This window comes from Eleutherodactylus coqui, chromosome 4 (assembly GCF_035609145.1).
Source record: "Eleutherodactylus coqui strain aEleCoq1 chromosome 4, aEleCoq1.hap1, whole genome shotgun sequence".
NCBI classification, from domain to species: domain Eukaryota; kingdom Metazoa; phylum Chordata; class Amphibia; order Anura; family Eleutherodactylidae; genus Eleutherodactylus; species Eleutherodactylus coqui.
In genome coordinates, this window is record NC_089840.1 from 35,110,637 (window position 1) to 35,137,297 (window position 26,661).

Below are 26,661 nucleotides of genomic sequence, written 5' to 3' on the forward strand. Positions count from 1 at the left end.
TGTAGGTAACGGAATATTTCTGTGGATGGTAAGTCCTTATTCCTCTGTAGGATGGGGAACGTCACCATGCCCTCTTTTGAAAGTAAATGATGTAATTTGGTGATACCTCTATTTGTCCAATTTTGGAAAGCTAGGGGGGAATCTTGGCCCGGTGGTAATAGAGGGTTGCGCAGGATTGGCAGGAGCAGTAAGTGAGAGGAGATCAAGTTCCCTAAGTTTTTGATGGAGTCCCAAACTTTAAGGGAATGTTTTATGATGGGGTTAGATATGCTGGGTCTATAAGTCAGGGGAATCCACAGTAAAGAATCTAGTGTGAGGGGATGGATTTCCATGGCCTCTATGGAGAGCCAAAGGGGGGCATTTGTAGTGGAATGTAGGGAGGCTAACTGGGCCACCTGGGCTGCTTGGTAGTATTTTGTTATATGTGGAGCTCCCAAACCTCCTTGTTGCCTATGCCTATATAGAGTAGAACGTGATACCCTGGGGATTGAGTTATTCCTGATTAAGCGGAGGGACATCTGTTGAAATGTTTTCAAGAGGTGCCCAGGAACCCGAACTGGAAGAGCCGAAAGAAATAAAGGAGTTCACCCTTCCTATCCATGATATATGGTATCGGTTCCAACTTTCTAGTAATTTACATAGTTTGCGGAGGAGTGGTATAAAGTTTTGTGCATACAGCAGGTCATAGGAGTTAGTCAGGTGTACTCCCAGGTAGTCCAGCGACCCCCTCATCCATTGAAATGAAAAGTTGGATTCCAGTTGAGAGAGTGTGCTTGAGGGCATGGTGAGGTTAAAGGCTTTTGACTTTGCTTCGTTAATTTTTAGGCCGGAGATAGACCCGAACCTGGACTGTTCCGCCAGAAGATTTGGGATTGTAATTTGAGGGTATGATATTATGGCAAGGATGTCGTCTGCGAACATGCTAATTTTATGATGTACTCCGGCAAGTTCAATTCCTCTTATGTCGGGATTGTTGCAGATTTTTATGGCTAGTGGCTCTAAAGCTAAAATGAAAAGAAGTGGGGAAAGTGGACAACCCTGCCTCATACCCCGCTGGATAGTGAAATTAGCCGAGAAAAAAACCTTTATAGCGGACAAAGGCTTTAGGGTAATTATAAAGGATTTGTAGCCAAGATAAAAATTCTGTAGGGAACTTCCAGTGTTCTGAAACTGAGAACAGGTATGACCAGCTCAGGGTGTCGAAAGCTTTGTAGACATCCATGGAAAGTAACATTGCCGGGATGCCCCTGGCTTGGCAGATATGTGTCAGGTGTGTTATTCTACGAATTCTATCTGGGGCTTGGTGGCCTGGGATAAAGCCTACCTGGTCTCTTCTGATAATGGATGGTAGGATTGTATTTAGTCTTGAGGCTAGGATCTTTGTGAGGAGTTTTATGTTAATATTGATTAAGGAGATGGGCCGGTAATTTTGTTTGTCTAGCAGGTCTCTATCGGGTTTGGCGATCATGGATATAGCTGCCCATAGTGATGTTTGTCCTACTTGTTGGCCATCTCGCATTGCAATAAAATAATTTGCTAAATGGGTGTGAAGAAACGGAGAGAATTTTTTTATAGTAAGTGGCTGTGAAGCCGTCCGGCCCCGGGCGTTTATTTACTTTTAATGTTTTTATCGCATCTTTTACCCCTTCTGGGGTGATTTTTGCAGCTAAATGTTCCAAAAATGTCTCTGGAAGAGTGGGGAATGTAGTTTCTCTTAGGTATGTATGTACTTGTTCTGTTGGTGTGTTTTGTGGTTGGGAGTATAGCTTAGATAAGAATTGGCTAAATTCGGATATTCTAGTCAATGGATTTGCCGTAACTACACCATGTTTTGTACGAAGCCTTACAAAAGGGCTAATTATAGGGTTTGCGCGTAGTCTTCGAGCTAGTGGAGTTGATGGTTTGCTGTTTAAAATATAGTATCGTTGTCGGGACCAGCGTATTTTTCTTTCAACTATGTCCATGATACATAGATCTAATTCTGTCTTAGCTTGCATGAGCTCTCTAATATTATCTCGTGATGGATGTTTTTTAGCGACTTCTTCTAATTGTAGTACCTTCTTCTCTAAGTCTGATTGTCTTTGTAGATGTTCTCACTTTACTCGTGATGATATCTGGATCAATATGCCCCGAAGTACCACCTTGTGGGCTTCCCATAGGGAGATAGGAGATGCGGCAGAAGGGCTGTTGAGGCTGAAATATTCCTCGAGTTGAGGCGTTAGTGAGGTCACTATGTCGGGGCGTGCTAGTAATGAATCATTAATAGTCCAGGAGGTGTTAGTGGGCTTTGACATTAAGGAATCACAGGTGATGGATATTGGACTATGGTCAGACCAGGGAACCGAGAGAATCTTAGAGTGTGATATTTGTGGTAAAAATGACGCTGGTACTAATATGTGATCAATTCTTCTGTATAGGGAATGTGGGGCAGAGTAGTGTGTAAAGTCTTTAACAGTGGGATTAGCTTCCCGCCAGGAATCCACAAGGTGGTATTGTGAAAGGAGCTTTTTAAAGTTGTAAGAAATTGAGTGTTGTGGGTTTGTGTGGGGTGTCGGGAGATTTACCGCGTTTTTGTCCAGGCTCGGGTCTAATATACAGTTGGAATCTCCGCATAAAATAACTGTACCAATTTTGTTGGCTTCTACTGTGTCTAGTAGTTTTGTGAAAAAGTTGATTTGTCTGGAATTTGGGGCATAGTATGCTACTATGGTGATTGGGACATCTTGGATAACTCCTGCCAGGATTAAGAAGCGGCCCTCGGAGTCCGATATAGTGGAGGTGTGAGTAAAAGGGACAGAGCGACCAAAACAGATCGTCACTCCTCTTGTTTTAGACGGTCCTGTTGCCGAAAAGAAGGGTAATGAGGGGAAAGATATCGCGGGGAGGAGTGGTCCGAGAAACGAGTCTCTTGTAGGCATACTATATCAGCATGAATGCTTTTATAATAGCGGAAGGCTTTGGATCTTTTGTTGGGGGAATTGAAACCTTGCACATTGTGCGAGATTATTTTTAAATCCATGGGAGGGTATTTGGGGGGCTATTGTAATTGGAGAGCACTCTGATGTCTATACCCCGAGAGAGAGAGAAGGGAGGGCTATTGTAATTGGAGAGCACTCTGATGTCTATACCCCGAGAGAGAGAGAAGGGAGGGGATGTGGGAGGTGGAGGATAAGGGGGGGAAGGAAAAAGAGGCCAACATTGTGAAATAACATTGTACATTTGACAATGAACTTGTCTGCAAAAAGCTGCTTTTGTGAACATAGCAGCAACTACTGTCAGAAACGGCACACCGTGTAGGTGCTAGAGAGGAACTGTAAATTACAACACAATTAAGAGAATTATGGTAAGGAGACTTCTTGTGTGTGTGGGGGGGGTGTGGGAAGGGGGAAGGAGGGGGACTGTGATAGAGGGCAAATAAGGAGGGGGGAGAGAAAAGAAAGGGGGAAAAGAAAAAAATATATATATATACACATATATACATTTATAAACATATATGTACACATAGGAGAAAGAGGGTAAGAGGAATAAGGAGGAGGAAAAACGAAGAAAAAAAAAGTGTGGGGGGGGGGGGGGTTGTAGGGGTTCAAGTTATCCACTACAATTCTTTACGTGTATTGAATGGGTTCTCAAAAGGAGACTGATGTCAAACTCCCATCGACCTCCGGGTAGTGGACTAGCCATTGACGTTGGAGAGCATAAGTCTGTCTCTGTAATTCAGAAAACAGGGGGGGGCAGCTGTAAAAGTAACGTTAAGTCTCGTGGAGCTGTGGTTAGGACTTTGCGGACTTTCAATGTGTCCTAGGTATTGGCGTCTAGCTCTAGTTGAGGGAGAGATATCCACCAGGCCTAATATAGCAACAAGTGGGGCTAGCGGAAAAATCCCCCGTCCGTGGATGATGTCCTGATCCTGCCGGTAGTCCTTGTTGCAATGGAAAGGTTAGTCCTGTCCCCTTTTTCTTTTCCCCTAATTTTCCTTTTCTTCTCCCTCCCCCCTCCTTTGTGGCCGCGTAGCGGTTTGTCGGGGAGTCCAAAAAGGCATCAAACATTTTAAAGATAAACATTTCAAGGGGAAATTTTTGGGGCTAAGAGAAGTGCTTTCTGCTCAAAGGCAGGTCTGTGTTAAGGCTCATGGCTCTTTATCATTCTCGTCGGATCTCCTGGGGGACCTAGTGGGTTGCGAGTTAGTTGGGGAGTCTTGAACCGGTTGTTGGAATTGTAAGTCTTCGAAGCAGCGTCTCGCTCCTTCTGTGGATAAGATAGTGTGGGATCTATCTTGGAAAGTGAAGGTTAAACGAAATGGGAACCCCCACCTGTATTGTATTCTTTTCTGTTGAAGAATCTCCAAGTAGGGCTTGAGGGTTCTTCTTTTTGCCAGTGTCGAGGGAGCTAGGTCTGGGAAAATTTGGTAGTCGTGACCCTGGAAGGTTAGTTTTTGTGTAGATCGAGCTGCTTGGAGAAGTTGTTCTTTCGTGCGGTGGTAATGCATTTTAAGAACTATATCTTTTGGGGGGCCTCCTGATTTATGGGCTCGCAATGCCCTATGGACTCGGTCCATTTCTAGTCTCTCTATAGGTATGTTGGGGCAAAGTTCTTGAAAGAGAGCCGTTGTGGTAGATTGGAGGTCTTGGATGGATTCCGGGAGACCCCGGATCCGCAAATTATCTCTACGGGCTCTGTTTTCGACATCTTCTAATTTGTCGTGGAGAGTTAGTATTTCTTCATGGAGCTGCTCCACCTCTTTTTCGTGAGACTCGAGGACTGTCGTTGCATTGTCCATCCGGTCCTCTAATGCTGCTGTGCGGTAACCGAGGTCTCGGATCTCTTTAGTGAGTTTAGACGAGATGTCATCAGAGGTTCTCTTTAGCATAAGTTGTATTTGGGGTAAGAGAGTATCGGATATTGAGGCTGTGATCACTTCCAAGTTAGTTGGGCTTGTAGGTGTTGTGATCTGGGCAGTTGGAGTACTCTCCGTCGATGAACGGGAGGACTCGTCAGAAGCGGCCGATGACAATGTCAATCTTGAAGATCGCTTGGACGTTATCTGAGGTTGTTCGCCTTTTCCTTGCTTTGTCTGTATGGGGCGCATGATTTCAGAGGGTCGTTATGTGTATCCGTAGGTTGATGAGGAGGGGGAGGGGAGAGAATCGGGGGTCTCCTTAGACAGAGTTCCTCTACTTAGCACCCAGCTTCAGTGCGGCTACATTGGGGCCATATGGTTACCCGTGCGGCCAGGTGTCGCCTGAAGCAGTTTTAGAGGTATTTAAACTGAGGTAACTTGTATATGTTGCTGGTTCGGATTTATAGCTTGTACTCTATAGTGTTTGGTCGGTTTAGGTGAGTCTTGAACTCGTTCTTTGGAAACTTGCGGGTACCTTGTTGAAGTTGTAGTTGAGTTATAAGGGATGGTAGTCAATCCAGAAATAAATTGGTTATTTATGAACGTTGTTCACTGAAGGCAATATATTGATTTAATTGTTAGAACCAGCTGGATGGGATCTGAGGTTGTGGGATGCAGCAAATGAAGTTATACTGATGTATATTAGGGCCGATGTAATATAATAGCTTTTAGCCACCAGGTGGCAGTAGAGTGGTGTGAAATCAGGGAATTAAAGGGGTTGTCTCGCGAAAGCAAGTGGGGTTAAGCACTTCTGTATGGCCATATTAATGCACTTTGTAATATACATCGTGCATTAAATATTGGCCATACAGAAGTTATACACTTACCCCCTCCGATGTTGGTGTCCCTGTCTCCATGGCGCCGACCGAAGCCTTCTTCTGCCTGGATTAGACGCGCTTGCGCTGAAGGGGCCGCTCCGGCGTGCTCGCGCCGCACAGGTCTTCTGCGCATGCGCAGAAGACCTCTGCGGCGCGAGCACGCCGGAGCCGGACAGAAGAGGGCAGACTGCGCAAGCGCTTCTAATCCAGGCAGAAGAAGGCTTCGGTCGGCGCCATGGAGATGGGGACGCCAACACCGGAGGGGGTAAGTGTATAACTTCTGTATGGCCAATATTTAATGCACGATGTATATTAAAGTGCATTAATATGGCCATACAGAAGTGCTTAAAGGGGTTGTCCCGCGCCGAAACGGGGTTTTTTTTTTTTCAACCCCCCCCCCCCGTTCGGCGCGAGACAACCCCGATGCAGGGACGTACAGAAAGCTCACCGGAGCGCTTACCTTAATCCCCGCGCTCCGGTGACTTCTATACTTACCTGTGAAGATGGCCGCCGGGATCCTCTGCCTCCGTGGACCGCAGCTCTTCTGTGCGGTCCACTGCCGATTCCAGCCTCCTGATTGGCTGGAATCGGCACGTGACGGGGCGGAGCTACACGGAGCCCCATAGAGAACAGGAGAAGACCTGGACTGCGCAAGCGCGGCTAATTTGGCCATCGGAGGGCGAAAATTAGTCGGCACCATGGAGACGAGGACGCTAGCAACGGAGCAGGTAAGTATAAAACTTTTTATAACTTCTGTATGGCTCATAATTAATGCACAATGTACATTACAAAGTGCATTATTATGGCCATACAGAAGTGTATAGACCCACTTGCTGCCGCGGGACAACCCCTTTAAGTGGTGATTCACAGGATACAGCTCCCTGATGTAAATCCTAAGATGGCGGTCCTGGGATCCAAAATTCCAATTTTCAATTAACCTAGGTGACTGGAGTTCTCTCCGGTGAGTGGGGGAGGTAGAGTGGTACTCACTGCGGTCCCCAGTAATCTTGCAGTCACCTCCAGTCGTAGCTCGCAGCGCAGAGGAGTCCTTTATACAGAGTCGGCTGTCAGCGGTGCTGCGGGCAGGAGCCCCGACACAGCTGGAGCTTCAGGTGCTGTGGAGGAGTCTCTGTCACCTCAGCGCTGGAGGGAAGAAGCGGCGTTCAGCCCGGAGAGGTGTACGGAGGAACTTGAGGGATGCCGGCTATTACAGGAGGACCAGTGTGACAGGTGGGATGCGGGATGGGATGCTTCTGGTCCCCGGCGCCCCGGAGCGGGCCGTTGGGAGAGGTTGTCAGGCGCTCTGGAAAGCGGCTATACGGACACCCACCTGGTCAGGAAGGGTTAGGGTGACCTTTGATGGTGGGTTTTGCAGCTATTTAAAGTATCTTTATTCTGTTTTCTCTTTCTGATTGCGGGAGAGATGGAGTCCTGCGTCCTTTCTTCTTGGCTGCTTAACCATGCCCCTAGTTTTGTTCTTTTTTTTAATCCACATATGTATACTTTTACATACATGACAAGAAAAGATCTCACATGTTTCATGTATATTACAGATGACACAAAAGACATTAAGTATAACCGCTTTATATTGAACATGCATATAGAGCAAAGCCTGAACCATTTTCTGCATCCTACAACATAGTTGATTTCGATTCAGGAGCCTATATAAGAACCGTTAAGGGACTGGACATTGGACATAGTCTAAGGGCTCACTGACATGGGAGCATGTGTCCCGCATATTGCACATTTATTTTTCACACTCGCAAAATATGCCCTATACAACAAATACACATGCTTTTCTGCTGCATACGTTAAATCCCCATCGCCTACACTAAAATATGACATGCTACATTGGTTAGGAAAACGCAGATGTTAGTGAGCCAAGAGAAATCAATGGACTTTCATCACTGTGTATTAAGCACTTCGGCTTGATATGAATATAGGAGGTGAAGAAGCCAAGCTTCTGATCGAGACAAGGGAGAGCTTCAGTCAACTCCATAAACTGCAGACAACTAGTTTATATCAAACCGTTGTAAATGGGTGATCCACTGATAACTAATAGTGTTGGTGCCCATATGGGATGGACTAGCCTAGACAATGTTCTTCTTCATGGACCCCTCTTTGATAGCGAACACTAAAGCCCTTTTTCTGACCTGTCGCCCTGCATTCAAAGTAAACAGGCAGTCATTCGTAGATGAACTACTGACTGCCTGTTTAAACTGAACAATGCAGCTGCAGGCCAACGCTGATTTATGGTCTGCATGAAAGATCTGATCATGCGTTCACAATGCACACTTATCGTGCAAAGCGCTTGATCTAATGATTTTTCCCAAGTTATTTGATCTTGTTTGTTTTTACTGCGACTTACCACTATATTCTATTTATCTCAATGCTTCTCCTTTACTGAACATTAGAGTTTAGGCTTCCGAACCCCCTGATAACGGCAGAGCTGGACAACTCTCTAAAGTAGATGGTGGTGGCCCAACTTTCCCACAAAAAAAGGATGTTGGGGGGGGGGGGGAGAATTGGGGACGTTGAATTTCAATGCAGTCTTTTTTCCCCCCATGAGATAACCCAGAGCTAGAGCTGGCTTATCTCCCTAAATACATAAATGTTCAGCCAAGCAGAACTTTCCTGTGTATGGGGAACCTGGGGAAAACAGGTGTTATACAAAGGATCATTGTTCAACAGTTCTTGAAGGTGTACGGGGTCTTTAGTACAGAATTTTCTCTCTGTGGTACATTGCACTGAAACATTACAAAGTCCTACAATAGGGTCTGGAATGCTCAGTGTTTATAATGTTCATGAACCAAGACTTTATTTTGTTTTCTGATGTCTCTTTATTTTTATTATTATTATTTTTGGGCGGGGGGGAGTCTGATTTAAAGGGAGATCATCTTATAGCTGAACAGGGGATTTTCTGTGGGGGAAGCTAAGGAAAAAGGGGAAGGGTTACAAAAGGACAAGACGTTATATCTGGGTGTAGTATTTTGGAAAATGTCAGATATTATTCTGATAACACACAAAAAAAACCTCACCTGGTTGGGTTGTGTTAGATTTGAGCACCATACCACTTTGCGTTTACTGTACCAGCACGTCTACTCACTCAGGTCAGGTCTGGAAAACTAGAGCTGCAAGCTGGGTTTTATTGTGGTTAGTACACATTACAAGTTCAGAATGAGGTCTTCCTCAGACCCAAGGAAGACTTGGTTCTCAGGTCATAACTAGTGTTGAGTGGACCAAAACAATAGAGCCCTGTTTCGGACCGAACTTTGCTAAAAGTTGGTTCAGCATGAACCTGACACTCGGGCGGTTCGTCTTAGCTGAACCCACTGAAATTTCTTCTCCTTTTTTCGTATTGTTCTTCTTCCTTCCTCCTACTTCTCCTACTTCTCGTCTTTATTCTTTTTTTTCTTTTATTGTACAGAGCTTTCGTGGCTCTAAGACCGTTTTATACACTGGTTCCATGGGTATTGATGAAGTTTGGGTTTAGTTTGAACTAGTTCGAACTGAGCCAAACTTTTTTTGCCCAAATTCAACGTCTTTTGAAAAGCTCATCACTAGTCGTAATGTGTAACAACCAGATTAAAGTTTTGTTCAGTCAAATGACCATTGGGTGGACATTGCTCCCTTTGAGCAGCACTGAAAAGTGACGTTTTTCCACCGATTGTCACATCTTATATCAAGTCAATGTTTTCTCATTTTATAGTAATTCCACCGATTGTCACATCTTATATCAAGTCAATGTTTTCTCATTTTATAGTAATTTTTCTTTCTGTTTCTGGTTGGTTTTTCTGACCAGTGATCCAACTGGACAATATAGATTCTATATATATCTGATGGGAGGATGAACGTCACCAACAACATTTTACTGTCTACATTTTTACACTTTTGAATTTTACGTCCAAGTGACAATACACGAAGAAACAGATTTCAGCTATTATCTCGCTTTCTTCTCAGTCTTCCACGCTTGATCTTCTGAAGTTCCGGATTATTTTGTAGGTCTGGACTATAACAATTTATTAGAATTTCACTGTACTTTATGATGCCACGTACCTTGTTTTCAGAACTGAATGCAGTTGAGCCCACAGTTACACTGGTCACTGTTGGTGGTAAGCGATGTATGAAGTGTCGGGGCTCTGGCGTTTATGGTGATCCTGAGGTCCAGTGGATCACTGCACAGGGAGAAGATCTGTCCAGCTATGGAAAACCCAATATCACAGAGAAGGAAGATGGCTGGAAGGTGGTGGAGTCTACACTGCATTATGATATTCTGAAAAATGTACAAATATTGTGTCATATCAAGGAGGGGAGACTGAAAAGATCCACCCGAGCCGTCATATCAGGTATTGTATTCCATGACCGCTCTTACAGTAGACCCCCCCCCCCCTAGTGTGACTGCTCTTACAGTAATAATAATTTATTTCTAACATATTCCGCAGTGCTTACAAGACAGGGAAATAAAACAAGACCACGGTTACATGGAGTAATCAATTGATGAAACTGTAGGGGTGAGGGTCCTGCTCCAACGAGCTTACATACTACAAATAGTGGGGTGATACAGAAGGTAAAGGGGCTGAAGATGTGCACGGTATGGCAAGGTGGAGAGCGAGGAATGCTATACACACAGACAATGGTCAGGCTGTATAGTGGCGGAATCGGTATGACTGCTGGTGCCGGTTGATTACTAGCAGGAGTTGCAGTCAGTAGGTCAGGGAGCATGTTATCAGGCAGAGTTCAGAGGGGTTTGGTTTAGGGGATAGGGTATGCTTCCCTGAAGTGGTGCAATTTTAGAGCATGCCTGAATTTTAGTGTGTCAGTGATTGCCTGGATATATTTTGGTAGCGCGTTCCAGAGTTCAGGGGGCTGCTCTGGGGAAGTCTTGGAGGCACAGTAGACCCCGCTAGTGTGACCGCTCTTACAGTGGACCCCCTAGTGTGATCGCTCTTACAGTAGACCCCCTAGTGGGACTGCTTTTACAGTAGACCTCCCCTAGTGTGGACCGCTCTTGTAGTAGACCTCCCCTAGTGTGACCACTCTTGTAGTAGACCCCCCTAGTGTGACTGCTTCTATAGTAGACCCCCCTAGTGTGACTGCTTCTATAGTAGACCCCCCTAGTGTGACTGCTTTTATAGTAGACCCCGCTAGTGTGACCGCTCTTACAGTAGACCCCGCTAGTGTGACCGCTCTAACAGTAGACCCCGCTAGTGTGACCGCTTTTACAGTAGACCTCCCCTAGTGTGACTGCTCTTACAGTAGACCTCCCCTAGTGTGACCGCTCTTACAGTAGACCTCCCCTAGTGTGACCGCTCTTACAGTAGACCTCCCCTAGTGTGACCACTCTTACAGTAGACCTCCCCTAGTGTGATCGCTTTTACAGTAGACCTCTCCTAGTGACTGCTTTTACAGTAGAACCCCCCCCCCCCCTCCCCAGTGACTGCTTTTACAGTAGGGCCCCCCTAGTGTGACCGCTCTTACAGTAGAGCCCCCCTTTGTGTGACCGCTCTTATAGTAGAGCCCCCCTTTGTGTGACCGCTCTTACAGTAGACCTCACCCCTAGTGTGACTGCTCTTAGAGTAGAGCCCCCCTTTGTGTGACCGCTCTTACAGTAGAGCCCCCCTTTGTGTGACCGCTCTTACAGTAGAGCCCCCCTTTGTGTGACCGCTCTTACAGTAGACCTCACCCCTAGTGTGACTGCTCTTAGAGTAGAAGTGCAGCAGGATTTTAAAAAATACTCAATATTTGTAAATTGATTTTCATTGATCCATTCACATTAGCGCGTATATATTGCGTGTAGCTATATGCATGAAAAAGATTGCAGCATGCTCCATTTCACTGCATATCACGCACAAATTGCTCTATTCTCTCTGATTATCATACGCAACGCCGCTGAGGCAGAGCGGGGAATTAAAAAAAAAAAAGTCACACCGTGCATGACAGCGTGTGGGAGATACACTTTCATGTGCAGTACACTACCGCTGCCATACTCCAGGGCTGTAAATCGCTTCGTGACCCCAGCAGCTATACTTGCTGATATACTGATACCAAATACAAGGGTAGATGTAGAACCACATCGCTCAGCATGCAGACAGACAAATTGCAATATAGAGGAGCATTACACAAATGCAAAATACTGATGAACAACTACCCATGTACCTACCAGATAATAAGGGGAGGGCTGCTTAGTATTGTAGTCACGCATCAGTTGGTCTGGCACCCTTTGTATACCTTATCCCTGTGTGCGGTGCATCATGCAGGATTTCAGACTATAAATGATGCCACATATGATTCAGTCTGGCGGGATGCCCTGCACCGTAAAAGTGGGCAATACTGACACTGCCACCCTTGGCATCCCCAGCATTTAAAGCCAGACTACTTGCTGCAAAAATAATGATAAATAACGAAAAATACTAGGTATTTATTAAGATTTTGGCCAAAATATGGAAGCCCGTCTTTTGAACTCCAGGCAACTTGGTGCCCAGGATGTGAGCACTGATGCAAACAGAACGGGCAATGATGCTGAGGCCTCTGGCTGCAGCGGTCATATTGTGTCCATTTCACAACAAAGACTGGGAAGACAGCAAGGCTGCAGCACTAAGAGTAGGTCAGGCACGCGCCAGGTGATTAAAACAGTATAATACAATGAGCCAATATTAACTCACCTGATGCCTGACGGGGAAATCAGCCTGATAAACCCCGTCGGCACCGATGTCCAGGAAGACTTTGCACAGGTTCTTTTATTCCCACATCCGCAGCATGACGGAGAGCAGCAAAAGAGTACACAGCAAACAAGCACCTGTCCGGTGCTTGATAGACGGCAATAGTAAAAGAAAAAAGCTGCTTTTGCGCTCGTCGGGATAAAAGATGAAAAGTGTAAATATAATTAAATTTATTTAAGGCTGCAGCACTGGGTCTGAGGGCGGATAAGTACCTCAGCATTATTTTAACAGCATTGGATCCATTTTTAACACATTAAGGACCAAGCGCCATATATTTATGGCACTTGGTCCTGGTAAATATGCGGCACAGGATTAAACTTTCTGCAATTAAACAGGAGCAGGTCAGGTTCTTGGCTGTCAGACGCAGACCTGGAGGAGAAGGCAGAAGCGTTATTTAACCACTTCTGCCTTCTCATTTACAGGCTACATAGAGTCCGAAACAAAATGACGAACCCATTCCCGTACTTTTATTTTAATGTCAATAGAAAAATTTTAAAAATAAATAACTATAAATTTAAAATTTTTTTTTTTTTTGCCTTTTGTACACATGACCCCTTATAAAATAAAAAAAAAATGAAAAAAACCCCACTAAAATATAGCCCTGTGATGGAACAAAAAATGCTGCAAAAAATAATTTGGCTAGGCCAGAAAAAAAATCGCAAAAAAGTGTCGAAGAACCGAAACACTCTGGTCTTTAAGGAGTTGAAAAACTGTTTTGTAAGCGGACAACGTCTTTAATGCCCTATAGCTAACTACACATAAATATCAGTTTTCTGGACAAGCATTCTAACATTTTACTCTCACAGTACTAGATACACCATAGTTGCCTGGATAAATATACTCGCATTACCCTTCGTAATTAGCCTTTTGTTTAATTGGCCATTTAGACACAACGATTATCGCTCAAAATTCACTCAAAAGACATCTTTTGAGCGATAATCATTGTGTGCATTTACACGGCAAGATGATCGCTCAAAATTCGGTCAAACGGCAGTTTGAGGGACAGTTTTGAGCGTTCACTTTGCATAAATGAAGGCTCATGCTGTATGCAGAAGACAAGCGGGACCGCTATCTTCTATATACAGCTGTTGTCTTCTCGGAGCGCTCAGCTGGTATACAGCTGTGCGCTCCGAGCGGGGTATGCAGAAGACAAGCGGGGCCGCTTGTCTTCTTCATACTCTGGCTGTGTTTTCTGAGTGGGATACCAGCTGAAACAATAGTATCAGTGATATCCCGCTGTGAACGCAGCGTGCAGCACTGATAAGACTTATCGTTCTCTTTCAGCTAGCTGAAGGACAACGACGAGCGAATCTTGCACGATGGCTGCGCGCTAGACAAAACGATTATCGCTCAAAAGACTGCTTTTGAGCAATGTTTTAGCGATAATCGTTGAGTCTAAATGCGCCTTAACCCTCTAGAGGTATGACATTCTCCTATCAACAGGTAACATTCTACACATTCTGTCCAACCAGACTCTGATAAACACAATAAGTTTTCTTCTTACAAAGTGATAACTTTTTGATAACATGAGACTCTGGGGGGGATTTGGATCTGCAGGTTTCATGGTTTGTGACCTTCTTGATTTTCTTATGTTGTAGATGGGACAAGCTCAGTAATTGTAGAGAACGACTTCTGACTATCAAGGAACAAGGAGCAGATGACTTCAGGCATGGAAAGCTCCAATAAGTAAGTGAACCTTGTATAATGGTTTTGATCTTGTTGAATTATGTTTGAACTCTGCAATGGAGTTAACTAATCTAAGAAGGGTTTCCATCGTTCAAACCGCAATAGGAATGGAGCCATCATCTGCTGATAAAGGTAGAGGGGTGCATATTGGTGGTTTATATCTCAGCTTACTGACGATGGCGTCTGATAGCTGGGGTCGCCACTTTATTATCGTCCTCCCTGGCCATGGAGTACACACACAATATACATAGAGAAAAATAAAGCAAGGCACATAGTTATCTCACACATGTGCACACGGACAGGAATTTGCTTATTTCAAAGCCAAAACAAGTCTGTCATGGCCTCTGGGCAAAATTGAGGATTGTGGGTCCTCAATTGTCTGAAGTTTAAAAATGAGTTTGCAATTATAATAACAGGATCAAGCTTACTATAGAAATACAGTACCAGAACCAAGCTTTCTACATATAGTACCAGAACCAATCGTCCTTCATAGATACAGTACCAGAGCCAAGCTTACTACAAAGAAATGATCCCTGAAACAAGCTTACCACATACATATGGTGACAAAGCTAAGCTTACTACATAGATATGGTACCAGAACATATATACAGGTGTGCTTTTACGCATACTTAAATCCACACATACGTCTACTGTTACATACAAAAACAGGCATACTTTTATATACACACTCGCAGTACTCTTTTCCTGCAACTGAAGTACGCCCACACCCTACCCGCTGCTTCATCTCTGATTAAATTGCACCACTGCTATCTCCTTGTTATGTTATGTCTATGGTATGTGTTTCTTGTATTAGTTTGAATACTGGTCATATCTTGTGCATCCCCCACAGCTATGTCCAGTTTAAGTGTGCAGGTGTTATTTATGTAAGTGAGCCATAAAACTCTAGGTGGGTCACTATTCAGTTGCTTAATTAATCTAATTAAACTAGTCCCTCCCAGGTGTTGGCTGTTGGTTTTAAAAGTAGTATCCATTCATTGACACGCATGTGTGCCCGTGATCAAGTGTGACTTCTATGCAGTTTAACATGGCAGGAGACAGGTAGGCCGCACAAATTGTCCTAAAACCCTGTACTCCTTGACCATCACTATTACTGTAGTCTCTATACTTTATCTTTACCATTTTCTATCAAACCTACATCCAACGCCCACCTCTGGGGCATTAATATCAGCCCCTCTCTCCTTTCGTCACCCATGTACAGTTCGCATGCACTCTTCACTTTCCTAAAACATCTCAATCCCTCTGAAGCCACAGTGAAACATAACTATCACCTTCATAAATCCCCTAATCTGCTCACCCTTGCTATACTGCTGCTACTAGCAGCAGTGGACATCTCTCCCAATCCTGGCCCACCCTCTAGTGCCCCTAACTATTACTCCCCACCTGCCCTACCGAGACACCCTTTTAGCCCAACCCCTAGTCCATGCATATCCTCCCCAGCTTCTTTTCAATGTGCTCTCTGGAGTTGCCGGTCAGCATGCAACAAACTTCTCACCATCTATGACTTTTTCACTGCAAAATCCCAAAACCTGCTACTCTAACAGAGACGTGGATACAGCAGTCTGACACGCCCTCCCCTGCTGCACTGTCTTACAATGGCCTGGAGTTCTCCCATACCCCAAGACCGGAAGACAGGCGAGGGGGAGGAGTAGGTGCTCTTCTCTCCCTACAATGCACCTTCCAGGTCATCCCCCCCCCCCCCGGTACCCTCACTCACTTTCCCATCACTAGAGGTACATGCCCTACGGCTATTCCGTCCACTGTCCAGGCTAGTAGCACTTGTCTACCGCCCGAGAGGGGCTCCTTGCCTGTTTTTGGACCACTTTGGGGCCTGGCTCCCCCACTTTCTCTCCTGCAAAATCCCAACCCTCATCCTAGGAGATTTCAACATCCCCACTAATGACTCCATCTCCCCATCTTCCTCACAGCTTCTGTCGCTCACCTCCTCCCTTGGTCTCTCACAACTCACAGCTTCTTCTACTCACAGGGATGTCAATACTCTGAATCTGGTCTTCCTCCATCTGTGCTCTGCTTCCAACTTCACTAACTCCCTTTTCCCGCTCTCTGATAATAACCTCCTCTCTTTCCCTGTCAAGCTTCCTAGTATCTCCCCAGCCCCTCGTACCTACCATACCTACAGGAACCTCCAGGCCGTTCACACCAAAAAATTTGCGAAGTCTCTACAGTCTTCTCTGTCCCTTATCTCTCCCCTCTCCTGTCCCAACTGGCTGCCACACAATACAACTCCACTCTCAAACATGCCCTGGATGAATCGTCGCCCCCCCCGCCGTAACCCAAGCAAGCCAATAAAGACTGCAGCAACCCTGGCTCACGCCTCAAACGCGCTTCACCCGGCGGTGCTCTTGGTGTGCTGAACAGCTGTGGAAGAAGTCTCAAAAGCCTGCAGACTTTCTCCACTTTAAATTTATGCTCAGAACATACAACCTCGCCCTTCACCTCCCTCATCTCCTCACTCTCCCATAACCCTAAAAGACTCTTTCACGCATTCCACTCCCTTCCCAGACCAAAATTGCAGCCCCCCCCCCCCCCCCCGTGACAGATCTCAGTGCTAAAAAGCTGGCTGCTTACTTAAAAAAAAAAAATTGACGACATCCAGCAAGAAATAATCTTCCAATCCCAGACTAGCCCTGACCCTAGTCTCAGCACTGCATCTAGCTGCTGCTCACTCTCTGTACTTAGACCAATTACAGAGGAAGAAGTCTCCAGACTGCTCTCGTCCACTCGCCCCACCACCTGCGCTAGCGACCCTCTTCCCTCACACCTTCTGCGGTCCCTCTCCCCGATGGTCATCTTCTACCTCACCACTATATTCAATCTTTCTCTGACCTCTGGCCTTTCCCCCTCCTCATTCAAACACGTCGTCATATCCCCACTGCTAAAGAAACAGGCTCTTGACTCGTCCAATGCTGCCAACTATTGACCCATCTCAAACCTCCCCTTCATCTCCAAACTACTAGAACGCCTGGTTTACTCTTGCCTTATAAGCTATCTCTCAGAAAACTCTCTTCTTGACCCTCTACAGTCCGGCTTCCACCCCCTACACTCGACAGAAACCGCCCTGACTAAAGTGTCAACCGACCTCCTGACGGCCAAATCGAGGGATGACTACTCCCTATTGATCATCCTCGACCTCTCTGCAGCATTTGACACTGTCGACCACAAACTCCTCCTCAGTATGCTTCGCTCCATTGGACTAAAGGACACTGCTCTCTCCTGGTTCTCCTCCTACCTATCTGACCGCTCTTTCAGTGTCTCCTTTGCTGGCTCTACCTCTCCTCCTCTTTCCCTTGCTGTTGGGGTCCCCCAGGGCTCAGTCCTTGGCCCCCTTTTCTTCTCCATCTACACAGCCCCCATTGGACAGACCATCAGGAGATTTGGTTTTCAGTACCATCTCTATGCTGACGACACCCAGTTATACATCTCCTCCCGGAACATCACAGCAACATTCCTCCAGAACATCACCGACTATCCGTCTGCTGTCTCTATGGTGTAAAGTTCGCCACAAGGTCCGTCTTACGAAGTCCTTCAAGTACCAATATCCAATCCCCTGGGGGTAGGGAGAGCTGCAGGATGTACCGAGGGTCTCTCTTGCACAGAGGGACCCCCAGAGGAAAAAAACAATATGTTGTTAGGAAAAAATTCCTGCGCTGCCAGATATAGTACTGTAGAAAATATATATACACAATGTGTAATCTGTGCTGTATATCCAGCGAACACTTACTTAGTAGGAGGGGAGTATGATGTCCAGAATACCCCTCCTTGAAGTGATGACTCCGAAATTATCACCGAACCGTACACCCAGCAAGGATTTCAGTGTTTTAATCGCCATGGACACGCTAAAACGCTTACTGTCGCCCTCATCCACTCTCGGCTCGATTATTGCAACTCGCTGCTGATCGGCCTCCTCTGCTACAGACTGTACCCCCTCCAATTCATCCTAAATGCGGCAGCCAGGCTCATCTTCCTGTCCAGGTGCTACTCGGACGCCTCTGCCCTGTGCCAGTCACTGCACTGGCTGCCCGTTAAATACAGAATTCAATTTAAACTCACTACCCTTATCCACAAAGCCCTCCACAGCACCGCCCCGCCCTACATTGCTTCCCTCATCTCAATTCACCAACCAGCAAGCGCCCTCCGCTCTGCTAACTAAATCAGACTGCCCCTATAATTAGAACCTCTCATTCCCACCTCCAAGACTTCTTCAGAGCAGCACCTATCCTCTAGAACGAACTACCAAAAAATATCCGGGCAATCACTGACACACTAAACTTCAGGCGTGCTCTAAAAACGTACCTCTTCAGAGAGGCATACCATATACCCTAAACAAACCCCTCTGTACTCCGCCTGATAACATGCTCCCTGTCCTATCGACTGCAGCTCCTGCTAGCCATAATCAACTGTCATCTTCAGTCATACTGACTCTGCCACTATACGGCCTGACCATTGTCTCTGTGTATAGCATCCCTCACTCTCCACCTTGCCATACCATTCACATCTCCAGCCCCTTTACCTTCTGTATCACCCCATTATCTGTAGTATGTAAGCTCGTTGGAGCAGTTCCCTCACCCCTACTGTTTCCATCAATTGATTACTTCATGTAACCGTGGTCCTGTTTTATTTCCCCTGTATTGTAAGCGCTGCGGAATATGTTGGCGCTATATAAATAAAGATTATTATTATATACTTATCATACCTCTAGTTGTCTTCTACAGCCCTCTTTGACCTCTCTCCTCACTCCCCCTTCTTGTAGAGTGTCCCCCCAAACTTTCTCTTCTGCCTCTGACGTTCCATTCCTCTATTTCGCCGCCTCCTTCCAATGTGCCCCCATATATGCACTTTTTGCTCTGGATGGCACTGATGCTCTGTTTGCGGCACCAGAGTTGAGCTGTCCTGCTGCAGCACTGTCAGTATGTCATCACATAGAAAGAAAAGATGGAGGCAGCAGTTGCGGTGCAAACATAAATCTTCTTTATTCCTCCCTTTATTCCTCCCTTCTTTATTCCTCCCAAATCTTCTTTATTCCACCAAAGTTGGAGCCGTCCCTCAGCTACCTCGGCGTTCCGGCTGAGGGACGGCTCCAACATGTCATTGCAAGTGTGATGACTCCCAGATGATGGATTCCACCGGGCCGAATGAATGTTTACTTTCTCTGTTGCTGCACATGACCTTTACTGCTCATGTGATACTGCATCGAGTCATGTGTTTGACCGGCAGAGCCGGAAGTGTAACTAAACTCCAGTGTGGAGTTCACAGCAGCATGCCATGACGACTGATGCGATCACAGGTGATTTTAATTCTGTTAAATTTGTTTTGTTCTGTGATTGGTCCATCTGGGGGGTGGACCATTATATGTATGTCTGTTGGTTACACACTTTGTATATTTGACAAAGACTTCTAGTCGAAACGTCATGCTTTGGGAGGAATAAAGAAGATTTATGTTTGCACCGCAACTGCTGCCTACATCTTTTCTTTCTATGTGATGACTTCTGGTGGTTGAACTCGGATCTAGACCACAGTAGGCGATTGCAGACAAACCCGTTCAACCAGATACGGATGCTTTCTTTGCTGCTGACTCCTTCGCACTGTCAGTATGTGACATGGTGCATTAAGTGGTCATGAGCCCCCTGGAAGCCTCAGGCCCCAGGCGGTCGCCCAATACGGACACACAATAATTCATTATTGGGTGCATGTTTAGGTCAGAAGCTACAAAGTCTAAAGGTACACTTACTTTTTCTTGCAACTGTTTATAGTAGCTATTCTGTATTCTACTATATTGTACTGTAATATAATAGAAAACCATATATTTGGACAAGTTGTAAGTAAAAGAGAGAAATTGAAAAATCTGTTTACAGAACTGATTCCTTAATTCAATTTACAGATTGAGCAGTGAAGAAGAAAATGAAGAGCGTCTGGTGGCCGAATATCAGCGTGCTGATTCTGGAGGTCTCCTGTGTCATCGGGTGGATGGGACACTGATAATACTGCTTGTTGTATTTACCTGTATTCATACGCTACTAGCACAGTGAGGCTACATTGACATGGGTGAGAATCTATGGCTAGTAACATAGTATGTAAGGCCGAAAAAAGGCATACAGTATTTCCATCCAATTCAGCCTATTACCCCCCAATGTTCATTCAGAGGAAGGCAAAAAAAAACCCATTGGAGTAGAAGCCAATTATCCCCTTTTAAGGGGAAAAAAATTCCTTCCTGACTCCAATTTGGTAATTGGAATAATTCCCGGATCACCAATCCTTGTGAAGTTATTAGTGATTATAACATATAATATTGTTTGACTCAAGAAAGGCGTCCAGGCCCCTCTTGAACTCTTTTATCAAATTTGTCACCACCATGTCCTCAGGCAGAGAGTTCCATAGTCTCACTGCTCTTACAGTAGACCTCATGCCCACTGCTGGGTCGGAATCCGACTGCGGAATATCGCAGCGGAATCAGACCCGGCACCCCCCAGGGACCCCATACTCAACTCTCGGGATCTGCGGCAAGAATCTCTGCCAGCGCGCATGCGCAGTGCATGGCATGATGCGTCGGCGGTGGGGGTGATGCGATTTCCCGCTATACTTCCACTGTGCTCACAGCGGAAGTATCACGGGACTGGCAGCTTCTACTGACTTCAATGGAAGCCATCCGTCTGTTTTTTCGCACAAATTAGAACACGTTGCGACTCTCCCCCGCGAGCGTAAAATCTCAGCTGCTTTCTGCTCGTAGGCATGGAAGAATCGCTTCACATAGCATATCTATGGACTGTTACTGCTGCGGAAATCGCAGCTGGTATCTAGCCACGATTTCCGCAGCGATAATCTATCTGTGGGCATGAGCCCTAAAAAAAACCCTTCTGTGTCGATGTAGAAACTTTTTTCTTCTAGACATAGAGTGCGCCCCCCGTTAGTGATTATTATCTTTATCATTTTCTAGGGTTTTTTTTGTTTCTTTTTTTGTTGGGCTGTTTTGTTCCTTTGGTTGTGCTTCAAAGACTTTTTCTCCTGATGATTTATGATGGGTTCCCACGGGTCTGTTTCACCGCGGAAACCTCGTGGTTTTGCGGCAGCGAAAAACTGAGATTTCCATGGGATAAGCGCAGCTTCAAAACCCGTGGCACTTAGCCGCGGGTTTTGGAGCAGCTTCGCCGCATGCTTTTTCATTGTGGCCGGCTCTCCCATAGAGAGGAGCGCCGCCGCAACGAAAAAAAAAAAAGGAATTGACATGCTGTGTCCCGGGAATCCGCACCGGCTAATGCCGGCTATGCCATGACAGATTGTATGCCCCGTGTGGAGGAGGTTTTTGACAAATCTCGTCCACATGACTGGCTAATCCTAGGATTAGCGTCCGCAGCAAAATTCCGCGGCAAATCCGCCTTGTGTGAACCCAGCCTTAGTGTTCAACAAGACCAAAGGAAACCTGTTGAGTTTTCTGGCTTCGGCCGGGCTCACAGGGTGTATGCAGAATCCCAGCTGTGAGCCTGGCCGTGATCCTGCATAAGGCCCCAAAATTGTACTGAACATGACCGCGTAAGCACGTCGTGCGCAGTACAGCTTTATGGTTATACTTTCCGCGCCGTCACTTAGCAATGACACAGATACCCGCCGCCCATACGCAATGTTTAGAACAGCCTCAAACATCACACCCTAAAAATCGTATGCAGTTTTGTAGTGATTTAATACATTTTCTATCAGAAACTGTGGCAACACCACATGTTTTTTGTTGTGGTTTTTGATGTGCTCCTAACACCGACCGCCCCATCTGAATGCAGACTTACACAACTCCTGTATTAAAGTATAAAGAGGATAGGGGCGTATAATATGTATAATATACAGTTTGTGTTGCATGTGTTGTAAGACTTATTTGATGCCACGATCTGGACACAGGCCAGCCCTAGGGTAGATGACACCCTGTGCAGAATTTTTTTTTTTGCGCCCGCCATTGACATCACACCGCCCTATAGGAGCCTATGAGGCTACTTACATGGCTAGTTAGGTCTCTATGAAAGAAACTGCTGCATGTCCTATTCCCAGCCTCTTTTAAGGACAAGACTAGCACATGCAATGTGCGGGGTCCGGGTATATCGGACAGAACATAGGGTGGTCTCTGTGTGCTGTCTGATGGGAAGTGTGCCAGGCTTCTCCGATCCTGCCTGTTGGAGCGGCTTCCCACGGACGTATTAGTGCGCACAATATGCAGACAATAGAACCCATTGATTTCAATGGCTTCTCTCATTATCCGTTTTTGTGTGCACATTTCGCGTGAAAAAAAACCCGCAAGATGCACTATCTTTGCGCACATTTGTGTAGTAAAATGCATAAACTCCGGCGCATAAAAGACAACTTCATGGCACAAACATCACACTACTGAGGACGACTTCACGCGGCTGTACGCGTACATACACTTGCCGAACCGAAACGTAGTTGAGCATGAACGAGTTTTGAAGAGTTACATAATCTGCGTATTTCGCATGATACTGTATGAGATTGAGCAGCGAAGTGCGTTATGAAGAGCGTCTGGTGGGCATTGCCCTAGGTCTCTCTGATCCTGCCTGTAATACAGGCGCCTAGTTGTTAGTCATGAGACCTACTTCATGGTCACACTTATGTTAAGTTATGGAGCCTTTATGTAGGCCGTCCAAAATATACATTTTGGAACAGAAAAACAGAGTTCTAATGGAAATAAACATGCCTTTTATATGTAGAATGTAATGAATAGGCATTCCGTGTGGCAGAGTGTTAAGGCAGCAGAAATGCAGTCCTAAGCTCTCACTCACAACCTGAAGGTTGCAAGTTCAATCCCTGCATGGTTCAGGTAGCCAAAGGCTACCCGAGCTTGCTGGGGTGTAGTAAATAAATTACCTGAAAGTGCTGTGGAATAAGTTGGCGCTATACAAATAATATATAGATATGCCTTTAGGAAGTGTCTTCATATGTAGGCCTTAGTCAGACGGGCGTTTTTCCCCGCGATTTGCGGATCGCATGACGGATGCGCATCCGCAAATCGCGTGACCGGTGCCCGAAAATCTGCTCCTAGCCGCGTTTCATTAGAAACGGGCCGGAGCTGTCCAGCGCATTGCATTCAATGGAGCCGGCAATACAGCCCGCTGCATTGAAAGCAATGCGCTGCGGGCGAGTGTGGGATGCATTGTCGGGAAGGGCTTAAATATATAAGCCCTTCCCTGCAATTTATCCAGAAAAGTGTTAAAATAAAAAATATATACATACTCACCTGCTCCCGGCAGTCGGAGTTCAGAGCGGCCGGCCTGCAGTGGGTGTGAAGGGGGTGTGAGTCAGACCTGCCCCCTGATTGGCTCAGCGCTGAGCCAATAAAGGACAAACAGACACACAGACAGACATACATTCAATTTTATATATATAGATTGCTTTGCAATGGTATCGGACACATGAGCGCTTTTTATGCGCTTGTCCGATAAATTATAGAACAGAAATCGCAGATCGCACCTATCTGCGATCTGCGATTCCTGTTCTCTTCTCTATATGCGCTCAATGGGGCCGGCGGCAGCAGCGCCGACCCCATTGAGAACATATAGAAGACAAATCCTTCTTCTCTGCCACAGCTGTAACAGCTGTGGCAGAGAAGAACGATGTTTGCCCATTGAATTCAATGGAGCCGGCAATACAGCCGACTCCATTGAAAGCAATGGGCTGCCGGTGTGCACGGGATGAATTGTCAGGAAGGGCTTAAATATATAAGCACTTCCCTGCAATTCAACCAGAAATGTGTTAAAATAAAAAATATATATATACTCACCAGCTCCCGGCAGCCGGAGTTCCGTGCGGCCGGCCTGCAGTGGGTGTGAAGGGGGTGTGAGTCAGACCTGCCCCCTGATTGGCTCAGCGCTGATTCTCTCACTTCCCGATATTGTAGAAACATGAAATTTGCCACGAGCATTGATTATGTCATAAGTAGGAAAAATTAATGGGTCCCGACTCGATTATTCAATTCTAAGCGCAAAATAATTAGCGTCCAAATTTTACGTACGCAATCTAATTTTCTCGCTTCCCAATGTCATAGAAACTTGAAATTTGGCACGAGCATTGATTATGTCATAAATAGGAAAAGTTAATAGGTCCCAACTCGATTATTCAATTCTAAGCGCATCACTTCTTGATGTCATCTATATATATAAAAAGGAATGTATGTCTGTCTGTCTGTCTGTCCTTTTTGCGCTATTACACCATTCATCTAATCGCCATGAAACTTTGGGAAGTTGTTGAGTACACTCCTGGGAAGATTACTGGCATAGTACACCTATCCTGCGAGCATCGTCGACAGTTATGCCCCCCAGACAAAGATCGTTTGATTTCCATCTCAAGCACAAAAGCAAAAGGCATTACGAGCAACGGGATGCATGTTCAACTACAAAATGATGCATCCGCTGAACGTTTCGCAAGACAATTGCTGGATATTGAGAATGCTGAGGTAAAATGAAAGCTGTGCTGTGATTGGTTGCAATTTCTTATACTGCTGAGGTAAAATGAAAGCTGTGCTCTGATTGGTTGCTATTTCTTATACTGCTGAGGTAACATGAAAGCTGTGCTGTGATTGGTTGCTATATATTATACCGCTGAGGTAACATGAAAGCTGTGCTGTGATTGGTTGCTATATATTATACCGCTGAGGTAACATGAAAGCTGTGCTGTGATTGGTTGCTATATATTATACTGCTGAGGTAACATGAAAGCTGCTGTGCTTGGTTGTTATATATTATACCACTGAGGTAACTTGAAAGCTGCTATCTAGATATATAAAAACGAATGTATGTATGTCTGTCTTCGCAGCAACGCGCGACGGGTACGCTAGTGGTTTTATAAAATCGCCGGACGCATGCGCAAATCGCGGCAAAAAACGCCCGTCTGACTAAGGCCGTGGAGTGTACTATGTAGACGTCATGCTACTGTAGTGTGGAAAAAGTAATCCATAACTGCAAGGAGTTGATGCCGTTAATAAATAATGTTTATTATATAGATGCTATAGTTGCTGGAATAGTTACCAGCTATTGGATGTGTGCTTGGATGTAGTTGATAGAACCCGCATAACTGTGAAAAGGCCTTGCTGCGTAGTAAGAAAGAAGAAGCAGAAAATGGGTAGGTGCTCTGAAGGAGCACCTCATAGGGAAAATGACAACCGCCAGTTTGGTTGCTGTCTACTGCTAAGATTGTGCCCTATAGTTAATGCAGTGATGTACCAGATAAGAATATGCAATTTTGTAACCATATTGTTGCTATAGTCGTTGCTTTCAATAAAGAATTGAGTTATCTGAACTTCCTGCCTTCTGACTGTTTCCTCTTGCGCCATCCTTGTGTGAACCTGCGGCCTGTTCTCCACTCCAGCCTGGTGATACACGGTTCTGTTACACTTCCACAACCTCTCCGGGTAATATGTAGAAGCAGAAACCAAAAAGTGGCAACAGCACGCAAAATATATTTACTATCAGAGGTATACATACCTATAATAAATACTCTAACCACATTAAATAATGCAAGGTTCTTGGCATATACTGTATTTTTCTGTGTATAAGACGCCCCCCTACTTTCATACCCAAAATTAAGAAAAATAGATCTTAAACATAAAACAGTACATAGTACTGTTCTATGTTTAAATCCCACTATAGGTCTCTGTTACACTCACCGGACCATCCTCTCCATGCTGCCCATCCTGCAAACCCATGAGCGGTACCTTGCAGCCGACATTCATGTAAGTTTTCGTCGGATCATTTCGAACGAAAACTTACATTAGAATGTCAGCATCCTGTGTATAAGATGCGGTGCAATTTTTGAACAAAATATTTGTAAAAAAAAAATGCGTCTTATACACGGAAAAATATCGTAATTTGATCAAATCATATTGGCCCATCTACCAACGTCCAGATCTGGCATGGTTCTGGAGGCTCACTAAATGGCTCACATGGGTATTTACTTAGTCTCTAATGTAAAAGCTTCTACTGTGCACTGTGAATGTGTCAAGTGAGTAGCCACTATCTGTCAATAGGTGACCTCAGACTTGATTGACAGCGAGGGTGAGGACCACCCACTTACTACCCATGCTCACCACTGGGATCAAGAACTAAGAACAGCCTATATGGTGGAATGGAGATGACTTTAAACAAAAGAAAGACATCGTTGAAGTAAGCAAAGCTATGCAGCCAGCCCCATTGGGTGAATGGAGTGCATGACAAAACTGAATGCAGCCACTGCTCCGCCAATACACATGCAACAAGAAACAAAGTCAGCACTTCCCCAAGAGTTGCTGCACTTTCAACTAACCTTTAACATGTCAAAAGTATTGATCAGCGGCGATCCCTACTGAAGTTTATAGTGTTTTCTATACACCTCTATGTAGGCCGTTTTCAGCTGCCAGAAGCAGTCAAAAAGCAGCGATGACAGCTGAAGGGGAACAGTGCTTGGATAAGTGCTGCAGCCCCCTTGTTCTACCAATCAGTGGGGTTCCTAGAAGCTAATCCCTCACTGATCAATACTATAA

At 45.4% G+C, this 26,661-nt stretch overlaps 1 protein-coding gene across 3 annotated transcripts in view; it reads left to right on the plus strand.

Moving 5' to 3' along the window:
- The window catches only part of LOC136625195 (butyrophilin subfamily 1 member A1-like), a 75,828-nt gene extending 51,955 nt beyond the window's left edge, over positions 1-23,873 (plus strand). For all 3 annotated transcript variants that reach the window (XM_066599216.1, XM_066599215.1, XM_066599214.1), the window contains 3 exons: positions 9,783-10,061; positions 14,033-14,120; positions 20,038-23,873. In XM_066599216.1, the coding sequence (XP_066455313.1) occupies positions 9,783-10,061; positions 14,033-14,070 (317 nt within the window). In that variant the 3' untranslated portion in view covers positions 14,071-14,120; positions 20,038-23,873. The remainder of the gene's footprint in view (positions 1-9,782; positions 10,062-14,032; positions 14,121-20,037) is intronic.
- The last annotated feature ends 2,788 nt before the right edge of the window (positions 23,874-26,661 follow it).